The following is a 17,991-nucleotide window of genomic DNA, read 5'->3' on the forward strand; positions in this document are numbered from 1 at the left end:
TTATTTTGCTGTGTTAAAATATGATTGGCAGTAATCGAATTTTCTCTCATTTTGGAGGGAGGTTGTGGGGGTAGTGTGGAAAGCTCTGCCCTTACAACTATATTATATATAATGATATATATGTTTGTCACTAACAAATAAAGCAAAGTCCTAAAAATCTTTATAATCACTAATTGCACGAGCTGCTCAACTTATTTTAGTAAAATTTTGCATACTATTTCTTGTCATTTTTTAGATGGTCTTGCATGGTTTTTTTTTTTTTTAATTAATAATCATACTAACAAACAAGCTTAAAGCTTAAAAATAATGCTAGTTTTGCGCTTTAGTTTAGTAAGATCCGCTAGGTGGCATCGAAGTAAAATTAAAATCTTCTACAACAAAAGTTAGTGAGCTTGGTTGTAACATCCCAAAACGGAATGTTGATTACCACAGTCGTTCACTGAAAATACGTAAAGAAAAGAGCTGTTAGTCGTGCAGCTGGTTATCCCAGCTATCGACTGAGCTATGATAGTTTACCATTCGCTATGCACCTTTTTCAGGTGGCGCCGTCGAGTGAGGGAAATTATCCCTCGTTAAGATCGCTAGAATGCATGGAGACTTATAGGAAAATTTTTCAATAAATTTAAAAAAATGTTATCAAGAGTGAATTGACTAAATAAATCAGTGATTTAAGTGTGTATTATGTTAGTGTACAGTAATAAATTTTGTTTGGTGTTGTCATGTGTACTACAAGATTGGAACAAATAAAAACACAGATTGCGACTATGATAACATAGCATACATAAGTGCATTATACGTGCTTACACTAGTGTAAAGCTTAAAGGATACAGGTAATCTACGGAAACGTAATATAAATTTATAAAAGTTAACCTAACCTGTCATTAGTATTTACGTTTATTGAACACTGTGTTATGAGAAATAGATAAATGTAAGCAGTACTTGTGTATCTCAAGCTTTACACAACTGAAAGCATGTATAGGCACACATATATGCTGTGTTATTACGGTCACAACCCATGTTTTTATTCTTTCCAATCTTGTAGTACCCATAACAGCACCAAAAAAAATTTATTACTGTACACTAACATAAAACACGATAAAATCTCTGATTCATTTGGTCAATTCACTCTTGATTACCTTTTTTTAATTTATTAAAAAAATTTTCCTATAAGGTTGCATGCATTCTGGCGATCTTAGCGAGGGACAATTTCTCTCAGACGACGGCGCCACCTGACATACGCGCACAGCGAATAGGCTGGCGACCTTTACTGATTTTCAACCAAGATTTCGAAAATGAACGAGTGCTATGAAAACAAAGACAATGTAAGCGCTAACGTCCTTGGTATGATAATAGAAAACGTCTGACTATAATTTACTCTAATACTTAAGGGAGTCGTTAGCGTTTTTGCGACGAACCCGGTTCTGCCAAAGCAAGCTAAAGAGAAGAACCTTTAAGAATTCAAGCAGGCATATTTACTAGAAATATTATTAGCTTCCGACTTGATGTATTACCACTGGCCCTTGACAGATCTTCTACAGATCAGGAAAATTCGTAATGCTTCATACGTACACATACAATTTTTAGCGTCAAGAAACTGACTCATAACATTTATCGAATTAAGGGATAGTAGCGTCGAAATCGACAAATAAATAAATCATCAAGTGATTAAATACTTTTCCATCATAAGCCTGACATTGATTATTCAAATTTTACAGCTATTTAAACAGGTGGAGGGATACGGATTGATATTTATTGTGGTACTAAAAAATTGGGAGATAAGACTGTAGGACTTTGTTGCTGTGAAAGTAAAGTTTCCTGGTTGCAAACAAATTTTTAAACATATTTACAATCAGTTTTAATTCATAACAACTGTAAAGAATATCATGGGATAGGGAAATTCAACGGCCTTTTTTTAGGACCAGCAACTATTTTAGGGTGTAAGGAACGCATTGTTCTTTTTAGCATAATTATATTCGGTTTTATTTCTTTACAGCTTATTGTTCGAAAAAGAACTTCATGGATCGAACAAAAATTATTTTAATTAAAAGTTTTGTATTTCAGAAAGTGTCAAGGAAAGATGTAAAATTTTTAACCAAACGCGATTTACATTACGTATGAACACACTAAGGTACTCCACATAGTGAATCTCGGGCAAAGACAGGACGGAGGGGCCACTTGTAAATTGTGAGCCACTTGTATAGTTAAAGCTACTATTCCACTATATACCTATACTTTCGGCAAGTCACTGGCAGCTACCAAGTTTTATCATGGTGCATATATTTTCAAAAAAGGAGGAAATCCACAAAAAATATCCTTTTTTTGTCTCCTACTTTAACAAAAAAATTTTTTCGAGGCACACCCTTAAAACTGGGCTTATTTTACTCATAATTTAAGTACGGACGCTAAAGGGGGAGGGAGTTTGTGTGCAATTTTTGGTCTCCTGGATAACTTGACATTATTATAGGTATTTTGGGATGCTGAACTCAAATTTTAAGGTTACCAGGCCAAATTCCTGTTCAATTTTGAGATATAACCTATTTTTGATAGAAAACTGGGGTTTCCTTCGAAATTAAGCTTTACACGTCATTTTACTTTGAAATTTAAATGTATTTGAATATCAATAAAATGAATTTGATAAATTTTGAGACTACTAGACCAAACTTTAATTACATTAAAGGTTATGACAATTTTTTTTTTGGTTTTTTCAATATCTCGAATAACAAGCCTTGTGTTAGTTAAGTTGAATAAACGTAAATTAGTTTATTATCATTTCGAAATGATTAACAATACTTGATTTTTTTTATCCTGACATGTATGATTTAAATTCATTGAGTTTCCCTTTCATTTTCAAAAATATGAGGGGTATTTTTGTTGATTTTCATAAGGACTTTTACAACTATTATTTCTCGATAATGACAAAAAAATATAAAAGATAAATCCGATGACCTGCATCCACACAATTTTGTTGGACAATTTTTACGCGTACAATTTAGAACTGATTTAATTTTAAGTACTATTTTTAAGCCAAAAATATATTTGATAGAACAGAAAAAAAAATTATCATCTACATTAATTAAAATTTATAATTAAGCGGCAATTCGTTTTAGACTACGATAAATTCAACATCAACGATTGATTGTGACGTAACTCAAGCGTTTCTCTTTCTTGTGGTCGTTCGAGGTTAATCAAGAGCGAAGAAATTAAAAAACTGGATTGTACACAATTAAGTACATAGTCATATCAATTTGTAGTGTTCGTAAATTTTTTATTTAATTCATTTGATTGACCTTATAAAATAAATATAATTTCGGGGTTGGCGTTCTTAGCACGCAGAGAGCAAAACTTACTGGTATCTTTAAAATAACATACAAATTTTTAGATTGTATTTAAAATAAACAGTGCAAACAAACAATGTTCCATTCTTAGTTAAGAAAATTAGTTTAGGCGCCAGGTAGGGTCCCGTGGCCTTTTCAATTAGAACGGACCCACCAAAGTTTTTTTAATGTATTTTTGCCTGCTGAACACGATTATCGATGGTGGGTTGCGATCCGGATGGACAGTTTTTTTTTATCAACAAATTTTATAAACAAACAAAAATTATTCATTTTTTTGGAAAAAAAAAATTTTTTCCTATTCTTTAGCTCATTTTGAACATTTTCAAAAACCTGCTTATGTGTTGCAGAACAAATACCGTGCTGCACTTAAATTTTTGTAATTGTAAAAAAGAAAACACACGTAAAAATAAGTACAGTGGAAAATAAAATAACAAAAATTGTGGTAACTTCGTAAGATATGTATACATGTACAAGATGCAGGATACTATAAAATAGATTCCAAACAAAGAAATGTATCGTACCTTAATAAACTACGTATTATCACATTATCATACTTTGGGGTAGTCCTGTTATATTTTCTTAAATTTTATTTTGCACACATTGATAAGATCAAAAACTTTTAATTACTGGTTTATGCTAATTTGTTGACAACAAGAAACTGACAACATAGCTATATATATACTACCATAAGCCCCTATATAAACTGGAGAATTAAAAACTTTTTAGTAAAAAAATATAATAAAAGCAAAAAAAAACTTTATTTTTAGAAAAAATTACGTTTTTGCAATTTGTTAATAAAAAAACATTGATCACCTTCGATATTACGACCCACCATCAATAATCATGTTCAGCAGGCAAAAATACATAAAAAACAATCTATGTATGGCTGTCCAGATAACAAACATTTAATGCCAGAATATATTGTATTGCGCCGAGGCCGTACGGTCACATTAAAAAGGCACAGACCGTCAAGCTCGCTGGATAAGAACAACCAAATAAAATCAATTGGTCTTTACGTATTCATCAAATACTATGTTTGGCTCACAATTTGAGAGGTGTTGAGTTGAAAAATATTAATCGGGCTTTAAGTAGTAAGCTATTGAAAATAGCAAAAAACGCATTTTTTGAAAGTTGTCGAATTTTTTACGGGAAAAGTATTGGGTTTAGGCATATGGTGTATGTAAACTTTTTTGTTCAAAATGAGCTAAAGAATAGGAAAAAAATTTTTTTTTCCAAAAAAATGAATAATTTTTATTTGTTTATAAAATTTGTTGATAAAAAAAAATTGTCCATCCGGATCGCGACCCACCATCGATAATCGTGTTCAGCAGGCAAAAATACATTAAAAAAACTTTGGTGGGTCCGTTCTAATTGAAAAGGCCACGGGACCCTACCTGGCGCCTAAACTATCACCAAAACCAGTAATTCTAATATTAGTGTAAAATATTTCATAACCCCCAATGATGTTTTTCAGATGTCTGTATACATAGCTATAGCCTTGCATATGTCACAAGAGATCTATTATGAGACCGATTTTACTAATCTCTGGGACCATAATTTCTACGAAAAATGTAATAAAAAAATAGTTTAAGGCACATCAGCATACTGATAGTTTATTAAAATTACAAATAAATTTTCAAACATTTTTATACTTATATTTTGACAGCAGTTATAGTTAGTAAAATTCTTAATAAATATATCATAAAACTAAATAAAGAGGCAAATAAATTTTTTTTGTTCGTTGTAAAAAATTACAAGAGGATATATTAAATAACGGATTCAATCTCTCAAGATTCCATTCAATCAACTTGCTGGCGACAAATTCGTCCATTGTAAGTAAAACTTTCATATTGTTGTAAAAAAAAATACGTTTGGAGGCAATCCAAACCGGTCAAAGACTATACTCGAGTGGCTGAAAATTCGGTACTCACGGTGGCACCGCAAAAACCCGTGCTAACGCAGAGGAAATATAGATGTCAGCACGAGAATTTCACGTGTTTAGTATTGCTCTACTGGTTCTCAACTGAGTGCTGTAAAATACAGTGACAATCAGTCATAAAACTCGTACCAGCACCTTAAAAAGAAACACTCACTATTTTAAGTATTGGTTATATCAGTGGAAACCCCTCTCCGTGTATTAATTATCCGTTATTGTTTATTCTCAATTTGTATCCGTTTAAAAATCAAACAACTTTTATTCCTTAATTACAATTCATTCATGCTGATTATTTAAAAAGGCCACAGAAATGTTTGAAAGTCACTTCACTGCAAATAATCAATTGTTTAACGTAATATCGTCGATGATGAATTCCATTATAAATAAATACATCTTTTTTGGTTAAAGTTTTTTTATTTGAAAGATGAAAAGTACAGAGTTACAGGGGTTTATTATGTTCATTAAAACTGGATTTGAATTGGACTAAACCACCAAGCAGGTATCTCCCTTAGCCATGCTGCTTGAATCTAGTAAACATCTGTATCTAATAAAGTGCTATGTAATCTAATGCTGTAGGTAGCACTGCTTGATTTTAAGAACAGGCCTATTCCAACCTTTCAAAAAGAAATTCGCTAGTAGCCCACTTAGTGGTAAGACTAACCAACCCAAGACTCATAGGAATTAACGTTGGCAAATTTTAATTCGAGTATTTGAGATTACAGATCTTGTTATTTTTTACTCAAAAGTTTTTTTTGTATATAACAAACATTAAAACTGGAGAGTAAGATAAAAGAAGCTGAGTAAAATCGAAATATATTAGCTGTACTAAAAAAATATTTATCCTTTGGTATTCAACAATTTAAGTATTCTATTATCGAGTACATAGAAACGCAGTTGCTAGAGCTTTGTCTGTCTTTCAAACTTATCATGTAGCGCTCCTGAGCTACTGAAAATTCAAGATAAAATAGATCTTATTTAAAAAAACCAAGAATAAATATATAGGTACAAAAAACAGGAAAACATTTTAATCAATTAGAAAAAAATGGGTTTCATCAAATAAAAGTACAAAAAAGTACAAAAGATAGTAAGTAAATGTATGTATGTGTTAAAAGTAGTTGACTCTAAATGTAGACAAAAATTGTAAAATTTTATGTCAGTCACAGTGAACATCAGATGAAAAAAAAAAGTATAAAAATAAATCACAACCCTTATAAGACTAGTACATAAAATTGAATAATAGAACGTATTTCTATGAAGAAAAATTAAGGATTTATCAAGGTAAAGCTAGAAACATATAACAGGGACAAATAAATTACTTATTAATGCTTAAAGGAGGAGTGTTTTGAATAAAAAGAATATTTGAAAAGGCTAGTTTAAAAGAAGTCTCATAAAAGTTAAGACGTCCTTTTTTTATTTTTTTGTTTGATAACACATAGATAAAATATGAAAAGATCTTGTAGCTAAGTAGAAAATAATTAACAGGATCTCATAAAAAACATATCAATGGTTAAATCACCGAGAGAAATGCAAATTTTCACCTTCTTTGTAAGAGTTATGTGAGAGTAAGAATTTTTAGATCATAAGTTTGTGGTAAAAAGTGCACAAGAATTAGAATTTTTACTTAGATTAGCACGTTCAATATGACATTTAGTATTATAATGTTCAAAATAAATATGCAATGGACCTACCTTTTCTTGCCATGCTCCACCATGTTCATCACCTTCACCGCAAATTAAATATTCCTCAGCACATACTTTTTTGATTTCATTTTTTAATCCTAAAATCGAACATTAGTAACATGTTAATTAGTAAATTCACTTTCATAGGTATTAGATGATCATCAGCGTACGCTACATAAATAGTATTTTTGTGTCATTATAAACAAAATATGTAATGAAATTTTAAAAAGAAAAAAATTTCGTTCAATAGAATCATGTATGTTTTTACGAAACCTATTTGAGTAAAAGCTATTAACATTACTTTTTTTCACTACAACAAGTAAAGTATTTTTTACTTCTTTTTTTTTAGATGCAGTGTCTAACGTATACAAGTTTATAGCAGCTTTTCAAATATAATTTAACAGTAAACTAATCAGATTTATGCGGTTGCAAAAAAAAAGCTTTAAAAATAGAAATCCTTATTATTTTTAGGCTGTAGAAATATCTTTAAGCCCTAATATGTTAAGCGTGTATTTTTATATTTACTAAAAAGTGTTTTATATTGAAATATTTTCTCAAAATGTACTTCTTTTAAGTACCACATGTTTCAATTCGAGACAAAAAATGAGACAACTGTTTTCAATAAAAATTTCAAAACAGTGAATAATCTCTAGAACACTGTTATTACAGTAATTTTATCGGTGTTACTATAATTTTTTCTTGTAAAAAAAACTAAAGGAAAAATATAAAGAAACATTGTCTCTCAAAAAAAACTAGATATTTATTTTTATTTCGTTATCATTACTTACTTTTTTTATGACTAAAAAATAGAAAAATATCTAAAATGTTATTTTTTTGTCAAATTTTATTCATAGCTTATTAGTATGAGATCTGATGATTCTGATACAAAATATACCACATGAGTTTGTGTGACATTCGTACTAAATTCGCATAAACGAATCTACTTGAAATGATTACTTTCTTTTATTGTTTGTACTTAACAGCCTGCATCGTAATTCAATTTTCAAGGCTTATTTGTATTGAATATTCTTTGATTTATTCATGGATTATACCAAGCTCTTAAATAAAATAATTTTATCTAGAATATAATACGTCCAACACCAATTCTAAAAATAATTCAAGTAATACTTTCGGAAACGAATTATTCATCTATTAGCAAAAAGTCCCATACCAGGACAGAGGAAAATCTAGAATGACATAGTATATAACTGAGTCAATACTTCTTGTAACATAATCTAGGTTATCCTGGAGATGAAACTTCGTATCTACCCTCATGTGGATAAGACATATTTTGTACAAATTTCGTGCGGTACATTAACAGTATAGAATTGGAATAAAAAAAAATTTTACACACCAAAGGTGTTGTTAATTACTTTGAAGCATTGTTTTGTGAGGACTAAATTCCAAACTTTCAAAGCTAACTTTATTATATAACAAAAGAAGTTACAAGAATGTTAAAACATATTACAACAAAGATATAATGTCAACATATTACAAATAAATTTTACTAGTCATACACTGATTAGAAAAGAATATTATTAATCGCTTATCTCCGTTTGTAAGCCTTTGATCTATGCCTTACAAAACAAAACTTGTTATCTATCTTTGAAGATTCGTATCATTGTCATCAGCATTAATATATTACTACTATTTATTACTTCTATTTGACCGTAGTTGACGTGTGCCCATAGCACTAAGTACATGTGTATTAAAAATAGATCGTTTTTATCGCACAAAAAAGTTACGTATATTTACTGTAATTGGTTTTAATTTTTTTGTTATTTTTTATGCTCAAGTCAGCCGAAAGGTTGGTGTTTAGTTTTAACAAAACGTTTCTTAACAGTAATTAATATCACCTTTGGTGTGTAGAATTTATTTTCATTCCAATTCCATACTATTAGTGTACCGTGTTTAATTAGCACAAAATCCTTATAACCCAGGCTAGTTTATCTACTTAGTGGTGCAGAGAAGGCTAAAACAGCTTCAATTTTCTAAATTAAAGACAGCTCATAACTCAATTCATCGATTTTAATTATTTCATTCTTCAAGCGATATACTTGTTGTGGTAGGGAGTAAATAAGCAAGTGAGAAAAAGGATGTAGCGAAAGTTCCTCCATATTACCATTAATAAATCAAGAGCTTTCCATGCTGTGCCACAATTAAGGTGGTACCGTTGATAAGAAGAGGATGCAACTACCTCACATGATGTAAGCAATATTAAACTTGCTGGCACTCCAAATTTTCCCAACTAATTATTACCAAAAGATTTAAGGATAGTCCTGAAATGCTTTAGTTTGACACATATTTTGTTTGTAAATTAAAAATTCTTTAATTCCCTCAGCAACAAAAAAATCTAATCTACAAGTAAATACTTCCATTGTCTTTAACTAGCAAAAGTGTATTTATAATTTATAAAAAAACTCAAAAAATTTTGATTTTATATTATATTATTTCCACATGAATCAAGACTAAGTGTACAAGGTTCCGACTGTTAAAATGCAGTAAAAAACGTTTGAAAAGCTATTTAGTAAGAAAAAATTTTCTTGCATGTAAACTCAGGAAGCACATCCATAAACATCAGCATAGAGGTGCGATTAGTTTGTTTACGTTTATGTTAATGTCTTAAGAAGTTTTTCTCAATTAATGTTTTCCAACTACACGTAGTTCAAATTTTCAATTTACGCTAAATGCAGTTTTGGAGATATTTTATAAATGCGGTTATCAATAATAATTTCTATGCTCCTTATGTTAAAAAACCGACGTTCTTTATTTCACAACAACATGAAAAATAAATAAATAAATACACATAATATATTCGTCATCAAAAAAAGCATATTAATGGTGAATTTTTTAGTTGTATGATGTGATAATAAAAATTTAAAAGACAAGCACGATTGTATTGACATTTTCTAACACTCAATTGAGGGAAATATGAAAGTTTTTCAGAAAGAAAAAAAAATTCGTAAACATTTTTTAACGAAACATCTAAAAAATGTACAATAAAATTAAAAAAAAAGATTTGACTTAAATCAAAGTAATACCTATTTATAGAAATAATTTTTATGTTAACATTTTGTCTGCCAAATAAAAAAGAAAATTTGGACCTTAGAGAATTGTTAAGATCATATAATTTGCGGGCTTTAAGCTCGTTGAATAAATTATATTAAAAAATTAATAAATAAGCGTAGAACAAAAATAAGATATCATGCACCAAATTGACTTTTTAAAAAAATCAACTTTAAATAAAATTTTCGCAACGAATATATTATCCAATCACCAATATACGAGTCATGACCGATATTTGGAGATGGAAAATACATAAAGAAAATCAAATTTAATTATTTTACAAACACGTAACTTAAGAGAGTGAGAAAAACTAAAATAAATATTTTTCAGAAAAAATTTGCTGATTGACAACCCTGAAAATATATATTTTACGTTGTTTTTTATGTTTTCCTGTACTTTTCTACCCCTTGTTTGATCGGCACTAAATTATTTATTAAATACAAATCTGAAATGTTTAATACAAGCTCAAACCATTTATTTCATGATAAAATGTATACATTTAAATTTTTTTTAATAATTAGAGCTTTAATTGTTTAAATTATTTGATTTCATTAGAAAATTTTCAAATAATAATTTTACAATAAGAAAATTGGTAACATAAATACAGCGATCAAAAAGAATCACCGAACTTAGCTATACGTGCCAACTTTTTAATAACATACAACTATTTTTATTTAGCTGTAATAACAATACAATGTTAAAAATAGGTGCCTCGATGACTACTTATTTCACATACAGAAACCACCAAATCATGCCTCCTGATATATTAATACTCAAGTGTATTAAATCATATCTCATACATGTAAAATAATATCTATTCAATGTATTACGCACAAAATTTTTAATCATTTAATAAGTATGCTGATGTTAGAATTAGTAACTGCTTCAAAACATTTTGTTATTAGACAATTTCTAGTTATTATCCGAAACGATCTGACTCTTTAGGTATAGTCATTTTTTGTTATTTTTGAGTTTAATAGGAAAACCCTGAATTTTCAATTTTTAAAAACAAATAAAAGAGAATCTTTGAAAACACTGTATGAAACGAATTCAAAAACCTTCAAGAGAAAGCTTCTCTTGTTTGGGGTCAATTAAAAGTGGCTTTTTAACCAAAAAAAGTCTAAGTTTTTCAAACTTCCACTCTTCAGTAAGGCATTTTTGTCATCACAATCTGGGTAGATATCAGGACCTAGTCCTAGGTCCTTCACTGCTCAAGGTATGTTCTCCTGCCATCGGAAACCCGATATCCTGCATTAAACGACCATTAACTGGCCCATATTTTACAGTCATGCATTTTTTAACCCTGATTCGAGTGAATTTTCAGTCATTAGCACTGCTGAAAAGCCTTATGAAACAATAACAAAGCTAACTCAAAGCCCAATAGCTATTATTTGAATAATAGAAAGAACTTGCAGACACTAACTGCGTGAACCGCATAGTCAGCTGGCAAAAGCAACGCAGGCCTAAATTTTTACAAATGTAAATATTACTTTTTCTTACGCAAAAACTAGATTCCCTAGAAACGGTTCCCAAGTTTCAGCACCAAAATGAAGCGAGCTTTATACCAAGAAATAAAATAATTAGAAAAATTTATCGAATATGAATCGAAAATTCATTATTAGCAAAAAGTGTTTCTCAATGAAGTGATAATTTTTGCTTAACAACCAAAACAGCTTTCCTTAGCAATCGAAATCAAAAAAATTCGTAACAATATATTAATGCTGGTTGAGTGGGCATTTAGAAATTTAGTTGACTCATTCAACTATCATCGAAAGACTGAAAGTCAGTGTATATCTTTGGATTATGATTAAAAAGTGTGACGGGAAAAATATTATGATGAAGACGAATGCAGTAAGGGATCGTACCCAAATGCCGTGGACGATTTTTCCGATTTTTCGACCCCCCTTTCCCTATGTTAGCTTAGTGTTAATTAGAATTAAACTCCCCCTCCCAAAAGTTACGTTGATTTACCTTAATCAACAAAAAACCATGGTGAGATTTCAAAAGAAGTGACTTCAATTAAAATACAAATTTTTGTAATTCAACTATTAGGTAAATATAATTTACAACCGTATATATAAGAATAAAGAACAGTGTTTTCTCATACATAAGCTTATTGCCTACCCTCTCCTCCTCCAGCGTACACATCCGTATGATTTAACCAAACTTCCCTCCACCTAAAACTGTCCACGGTATTTGGGTACGACCCAGTACAAGGAACAAAAGAAGGCTTGAATAACCCAGGAACGAATTTGTAACTAGTTTAGGGAACACATTAATGATTTGGGGACAAATTGAGCTATTTTTATGATTTTGGGAGTGAATTCAGTAATGTTAAAGTTAATAACATTAGAACAATTTTCTCTTATTTCACGATCCACGCAAGACAAAAAACTCATACTGACTTTATACAGAAATAAAAACATAATGCTTTTAGATAAGAAATAAATATCTCTTATCTATCCTAACATGACTTATACTTTAGAACATCTGCTTACTAATTGATCTACAAATTTTGTTTCTAATGTTCTAGTGTTTGACAAGCTCGTTCCTGAGAATATTCACTATATTGTAGCTAATTTTGAAGTTTTTGCGTATGTGACTGCCTCCAGTGATATTTAATCGTATGTTATGACTTTTGCTCAGCTAATATTTAGGATGTGGTCAAGTCTATACAAGGTTTGGACTGGAATTCAATAGTAAGTGATGTGGGTCTTGATATTATTGTTTTTAAGTCGAACCGAATCAAGTATATCAAATAAAGCTTTTTATATCAATATGCCGGAAAAGTCTTTTACGTTTAGTAAGTATACTACCAAATGGCACTCACCAAATTTGAAGCGTCCTGTCATATCAAAGAGAAGAATGCACAAACCATAATGCAATCTGGCTTGTCAAATTATTATATTGAATTCAAGTGTATGAGAGCTGAGTGCAGTAGCTTTGCGCACAATAGTTATTATAAGAAAAGTGAAGTATAAAAAGGATACATAAAAAAGAACATCTTCGAAGTAGAGATAAGTAGTAGTGACTATTATTTATAAAGAATGCAATACCTCAGCTTTAGTATGAACTGTTTATTTGTTTCCAGCTTATTATAGCTTAATTAATCGTTGTAGAAATAATAATATATTTTCTTCAGGTAATATTTCCTCTCTAGAGTTGTGACAGTACAGTTCTTTGTCACTAATTATTAGTAACGTTTATAAAGCAGTTTGACATTAGTGAGGACCCAGATAGTTGTTCTGCATAATTTACTGAGAGCTGCAACTGATATTATCGCTAAGGCTTTACTACTACTTTTTAGCTAGAAATCATCACTGGACTATATAACTTACTAATGTTTAAAATTATCTCATGTACATTATATTATAAAGGTCTAATAACTCTTTGATTAACAAAAGAATTAATGAATATTGTGCAAGACATACGTATTGTTTGTAGTAGCGCAGTTCTATCACACTTTTTAAGTAGTAGACGAATCTAATTTAATCGTAATATGAAAGTGGCGCAATCAAAAAGTAACATTATTTGTATGCAATAAAAAAATACTATTAAAAATAACAAATTTATTATTCAAGTCATTTGAAACCTTTTATTACGATTTTAATCGCACGTAACAATCTTTGTTATATTATTAATTTGTTTGTGAAGGAACCTTGCAATATGAGTACATACTTTTATTTAAAAAATGTAATCTTTACCTTGAGTATGTCTTAGGCATGTTTTTTGTTGGAAGTCATAAAATACATTTTATTTCTCCTAATATTATTTTTGATTAACGATTTTTCGCTTGCAAATAACCCAATAAACCCTATCTTTTTTTAAGCGACTGATTGTCCTGTAAACGAAGTCATTTCATTTTTAGTTCGGTTGATTAAAGTCGATCATGTGATTTACTAACTTAAAAAACAAAATCAAACTGTTGAAATTACAATAAAATGAAATAAATTAACAGAGTGCAAATGATTGTAAATGATGATATTTTACTTGTTTCTTTTATTAACAGACATAAATAGACAAAAAGTTGTACTTGCCTCAAAATGATGGTGTATAAAAATAAAAAATATCTGTATATAACTACAAAAGTAATCACAATTATTAAAGTTTAGTATTACCTAAAAGATTAAAAGTTAAATAAATTTTCGTAGTATCGTAAATATTTCTGCAACTTATAATGGACTAATAAAAATTTTTCAAAATTATATGACTGGCAAAGACTGGACAGAGAACTTTTCACAAATGGGATTCGGATTATTTGCAACTCAAAAGATGATGTGAGGGTAAATGATTTAAAGTAGAGCACAAGTATAATGAATCCACACAAACTAACTAATTTAATTTAGAGAAATATTACTGAAATTTAATTATGCATTTGAGTTAGGTAAAACAATCGAAACGCACTTACAGCAAATCTAAGAATTAAATGATCGTTTAACATGCTAGAAACCAAGTCTGAACAGAAAAATAAGAATGTTGTCAAGGCATTTATAATGATAATAGGGCGGAATAAAATTAAAAGTGCTCATATAAAAAGGTGCTGCCATCTGCATATGTGGCGATGCGATGATAAATGTATCGATAGTGCTTGTATACTTATTAGAGTGTTATTAAATTTTTAACTTATATACAAGCATTAAAATCATTCTCTTAAATATCTATTAAAAATTTGAGCGAGAGGTAAAAACAGCCCAAATCAAGAGTGAGAAATTACCCAAATCTACAGTGCTTATGAATGTACGGCCGTATATCCTCGATAGCTCAAGTGGTAGAGCAACTGCCTAGTAAACAGGAGGTTGTGCATTTAATCTGCACTCAGGGAGGATATTTTTCTCATTCTTACTCAACATTAAGTGATTCAAGTTTTTATTTTGCCCTATAAATCAACGAAGTCCAAGCAACTCATCTATTGTAAAGGAATTGTTTTTTGCCTTGTTTAAAAGTAGTCACGTGTATTTGAGAATGGTCTTTATAACTAAAACGAAAAAAAACTAATTTTATTAAGAAAATACCAACCACTTTGACTGCGATCACAGAGGCATATAATTAATAACATAGCAGCAATAGTATGTGATACATAATTTCTTTGACGTTTAAAAAGAATTTAGGATAAGGACCACAGGTTTTAACGTTAAGATAGAAACATTTTTATCCATAAGGTTGTCGTCATTGCAAAAAACTTGTAATAAAGTTCTGTTTAGTAATTAAAAATATGACATCAGAAAAATATTTATGTTTCGAGAGAGCTTTTTTTCAGTGATGCGTGTGAAATAGCATACAAAATATGGCTAGGTTACATGCATGATGTGAACTGCATACTGCCATAGCCGTATTATCGTATTAGAATTTTAAAAAATCATGTGATCCCTTCATGTAAGCCTATGGTCAAGATCTTAAATTTTCTATTTGCCTTAATAAGTGAGCTCTTCAGTGCCATATAGCAGCCAGGTACAGTACTAAAGTAAACCAGGCAAGGGCTGAGTGGAACGAATTTACATTACAAACTACTTGAAAATCAGGATAGAAATCACAGGTTTTTTCAAAAGTAAAACAAATTATATTGGAGTGCTTGAAGTTAAAATAAAAGTCATAAGTTATTTTTGTTGGTTTACAATAGTAACGTTGAAAAGACAATGAACATTGCTGTACTCGCAAGGTCACGTTTTCGTATAATAAACTTTTGCATCTGCCACTCCTAGTGACGGTTATGTTTTCTACTTAATTTTTTTTCCATTACAACTGTTAAACAGGTAAACAAACTAATTTAACATTATAACTTTAAACTTACGTACTTAAAAACACTTTTTCCACTCTTGCTAAAGCTTATGATTTTATCTCCTTCTGATTTTCAAGTACTTTGTAATGTGACATTATTCCACTCACCTGGTTAACTCAGTGCTATACTTGGCCACTATGGGTCACTGGGCTCACTTTACAAGGCAGAGAGGTTAATACAGATGGTCATGTGTCAGTCTATAATCTCAATAGTAAAATGTGAGATATAAAAATAGCAACCTAGCAAGAAAATCTCAGATGGTACAATGAACTTCAACTAGGACCTTAACGAGATTGCCTTGGTAGCTTTAGCATCAATGCCACCATTATTCAAAAAAGCCGCTTTTGGTGACGGGATCGGTAGAGAATAAAATCTCGGACTAAGCTTAATTTCATGATATAGTTGATAATATTTTTATTAGTTCAAGTCAAATTGACGTTATTTCTACGTACCTTTATTGTGATGCTACTTACTACTTTATTACGTATTTCAATAAGAAAGTGAAGAACTTTAGTCAACGATGGCTGCTTTAACAATTTTACTCTATAAGATTTAACACATGAAAGTAATATATATGAGGGAAGAACCGTAGAAGAACAAGTATTCATCACATTAAATAATTTGCTATGTCTATTTGCACGGAAACTCAGGTAAGTGTATGTAATGTTTAATGTATGTACACTTAACATATGTTCAAGGACGTAAACTTTCCTGCAAATAGATGCACTGTACATAATTCATGTATTTTAATTTAAAATTTCATTTTGCAAGATGTTAATGCTAACTCGACATCTCGTGTGAGTTACTTCACTGTAAGTGTTTTGTGGCTCATGCCTTAAAAGAATGTTCCGTATCTCAAATTAAGACACATTAAAAGACGTCACAAATAACATTTCTAAAGACTTTTTTAAAGACGTCTAAAAGATTTCTCAAAGACATTTCTCAAAATTCATGTACTGACTATGAACAAGCTGACAACACACAAAAAAATACAAAAATAGTTATTATAAAAGAAAAATAACAACTACAACAAAATTTTATTTTTGATCACCGACAAATCAATGCTACTGAAATGCCTTACGTTTTCTAACCAAAAGAAAGAGGGTTGAGAGATAAGATAAGATGTATGAAGTGGGTAAAAGAAATTATGAGTACTGTGGAAATCAAAGAGCTACAAAATTTCTTGGTTCCGAGGAAAATTTTCATCCATGAAGGGAGTGAGGAATGGGAAAATATATGTGATACAGTACGCCTCAAATTAAATTATGTGGGTAAAAAAGGTCACAGGTAGGTGGTATCACGAAGGTTAGAGGGATAGGATAGTAGAGGAGCTATAAAAAATTAATGTTTATAAGATCCAGTTCTGCGTGATTTTATTATAGTAAGATGTCTTGAAAAAAAAAAAAAAATAAGACGTGTAAATAAATGAAAATGAGAAATATTCAAGTTATAAATTTTAACATATTTATTTATGTCTTTTCGTACATAAAAATTATTCTTTCCACAACTTGGACCTTAATTTCTTTACAAATATTTTTACACACATATGTGTTAACTCCAAGAAAAAAATTTCAAAATAATGTTGCAAAAATACCTTGTCGGTAGAAGACTGGACATTGTCTTTTGCAATTTCTTGAACTTGACCCCGATTTTTCTCCACTACACCTTCTACTACCGAATCGTCCATTTTTTTTACTGTATCAGTATTCTTCAGCAATAGAATTATTACCTCGGTAATTAAATTTTTACATTTGTTTACTTTTGTCGTAACACGTTCAATACGATGAAGTCTTTTATCTACACACATACTTGCAGCTGCGAGTTCGAAAAGGTTGGTTTCTGGATCACTAGTGTAGTACCATTTTTTCTGTTGATATTTTTTTGAAAATGTATGTAGTAGTTAGTACATTTAAGCTAGAATAAGCCAAGGAACCAGTGTTTTTGTCTTCGTGGGACTTGCAGGAGTTACTACTTTGAAGAAATGCATCTCTTTTACGTCTTGAAACAGCTGCTGCCGTTGTCATTTTTAAACGATGTAAAAGTTTCGTTGTACTAGTGACCACTTCACCACTGAACACTTGCAATAATAAAATGCGCTATTTACGACTGGTTGGGGTGGTGTCAACGTATCAGTTGCCTGGCTGTTGACACACGACTGAAATAGGATTGGGTAGTAGAAAAAGTGGGACCGACTGTTAA

General features: G+C 30.2%; 1 protein-coding gene across 3 annotated transcripts in view; it reads right to left on the reverse strand.

Annotated features, from left to right (window-relative positions):
• Positions 1-17,991, reverse strand: part of Dhc64C (dynein heavy chain, cytoplasmic) — an 897,235-nt gene that overhangs the window by 443,839 nt on the left and 435,405 nt on the right. For all 3 annotated transcript variants that reach the window (XM_089590008.1, XM_089590007.1, XM_089590009.1), the window contains exon 11: positions 6,960-7,048. In XM_089590008.1, coding sequence (XP_089446134.1) covers positions 6,960-7,048 — 89 coding nt within the window. The remainder of the gene's footprint in view (positions 1-6,959; positions 7,049-17,991) is intronic.

Source organism: Copidosoma floridanum, unplaced genomic scaffold, assembly GCF_036245765.1.
Source record: "Copidosoma floridanum isolate Cflo_tuat_1 unplaced genomic scaffold, Cflo_Japanese_pri ptg000011l, whole genome shotgun sequence".
Taxonomy (NCBI): Eukaryota; Metazoa; Arthropoda; class Insecta; order Hymenoptera; family Encyrtidae; genus Copidosoma; species Copidosoma floridanum.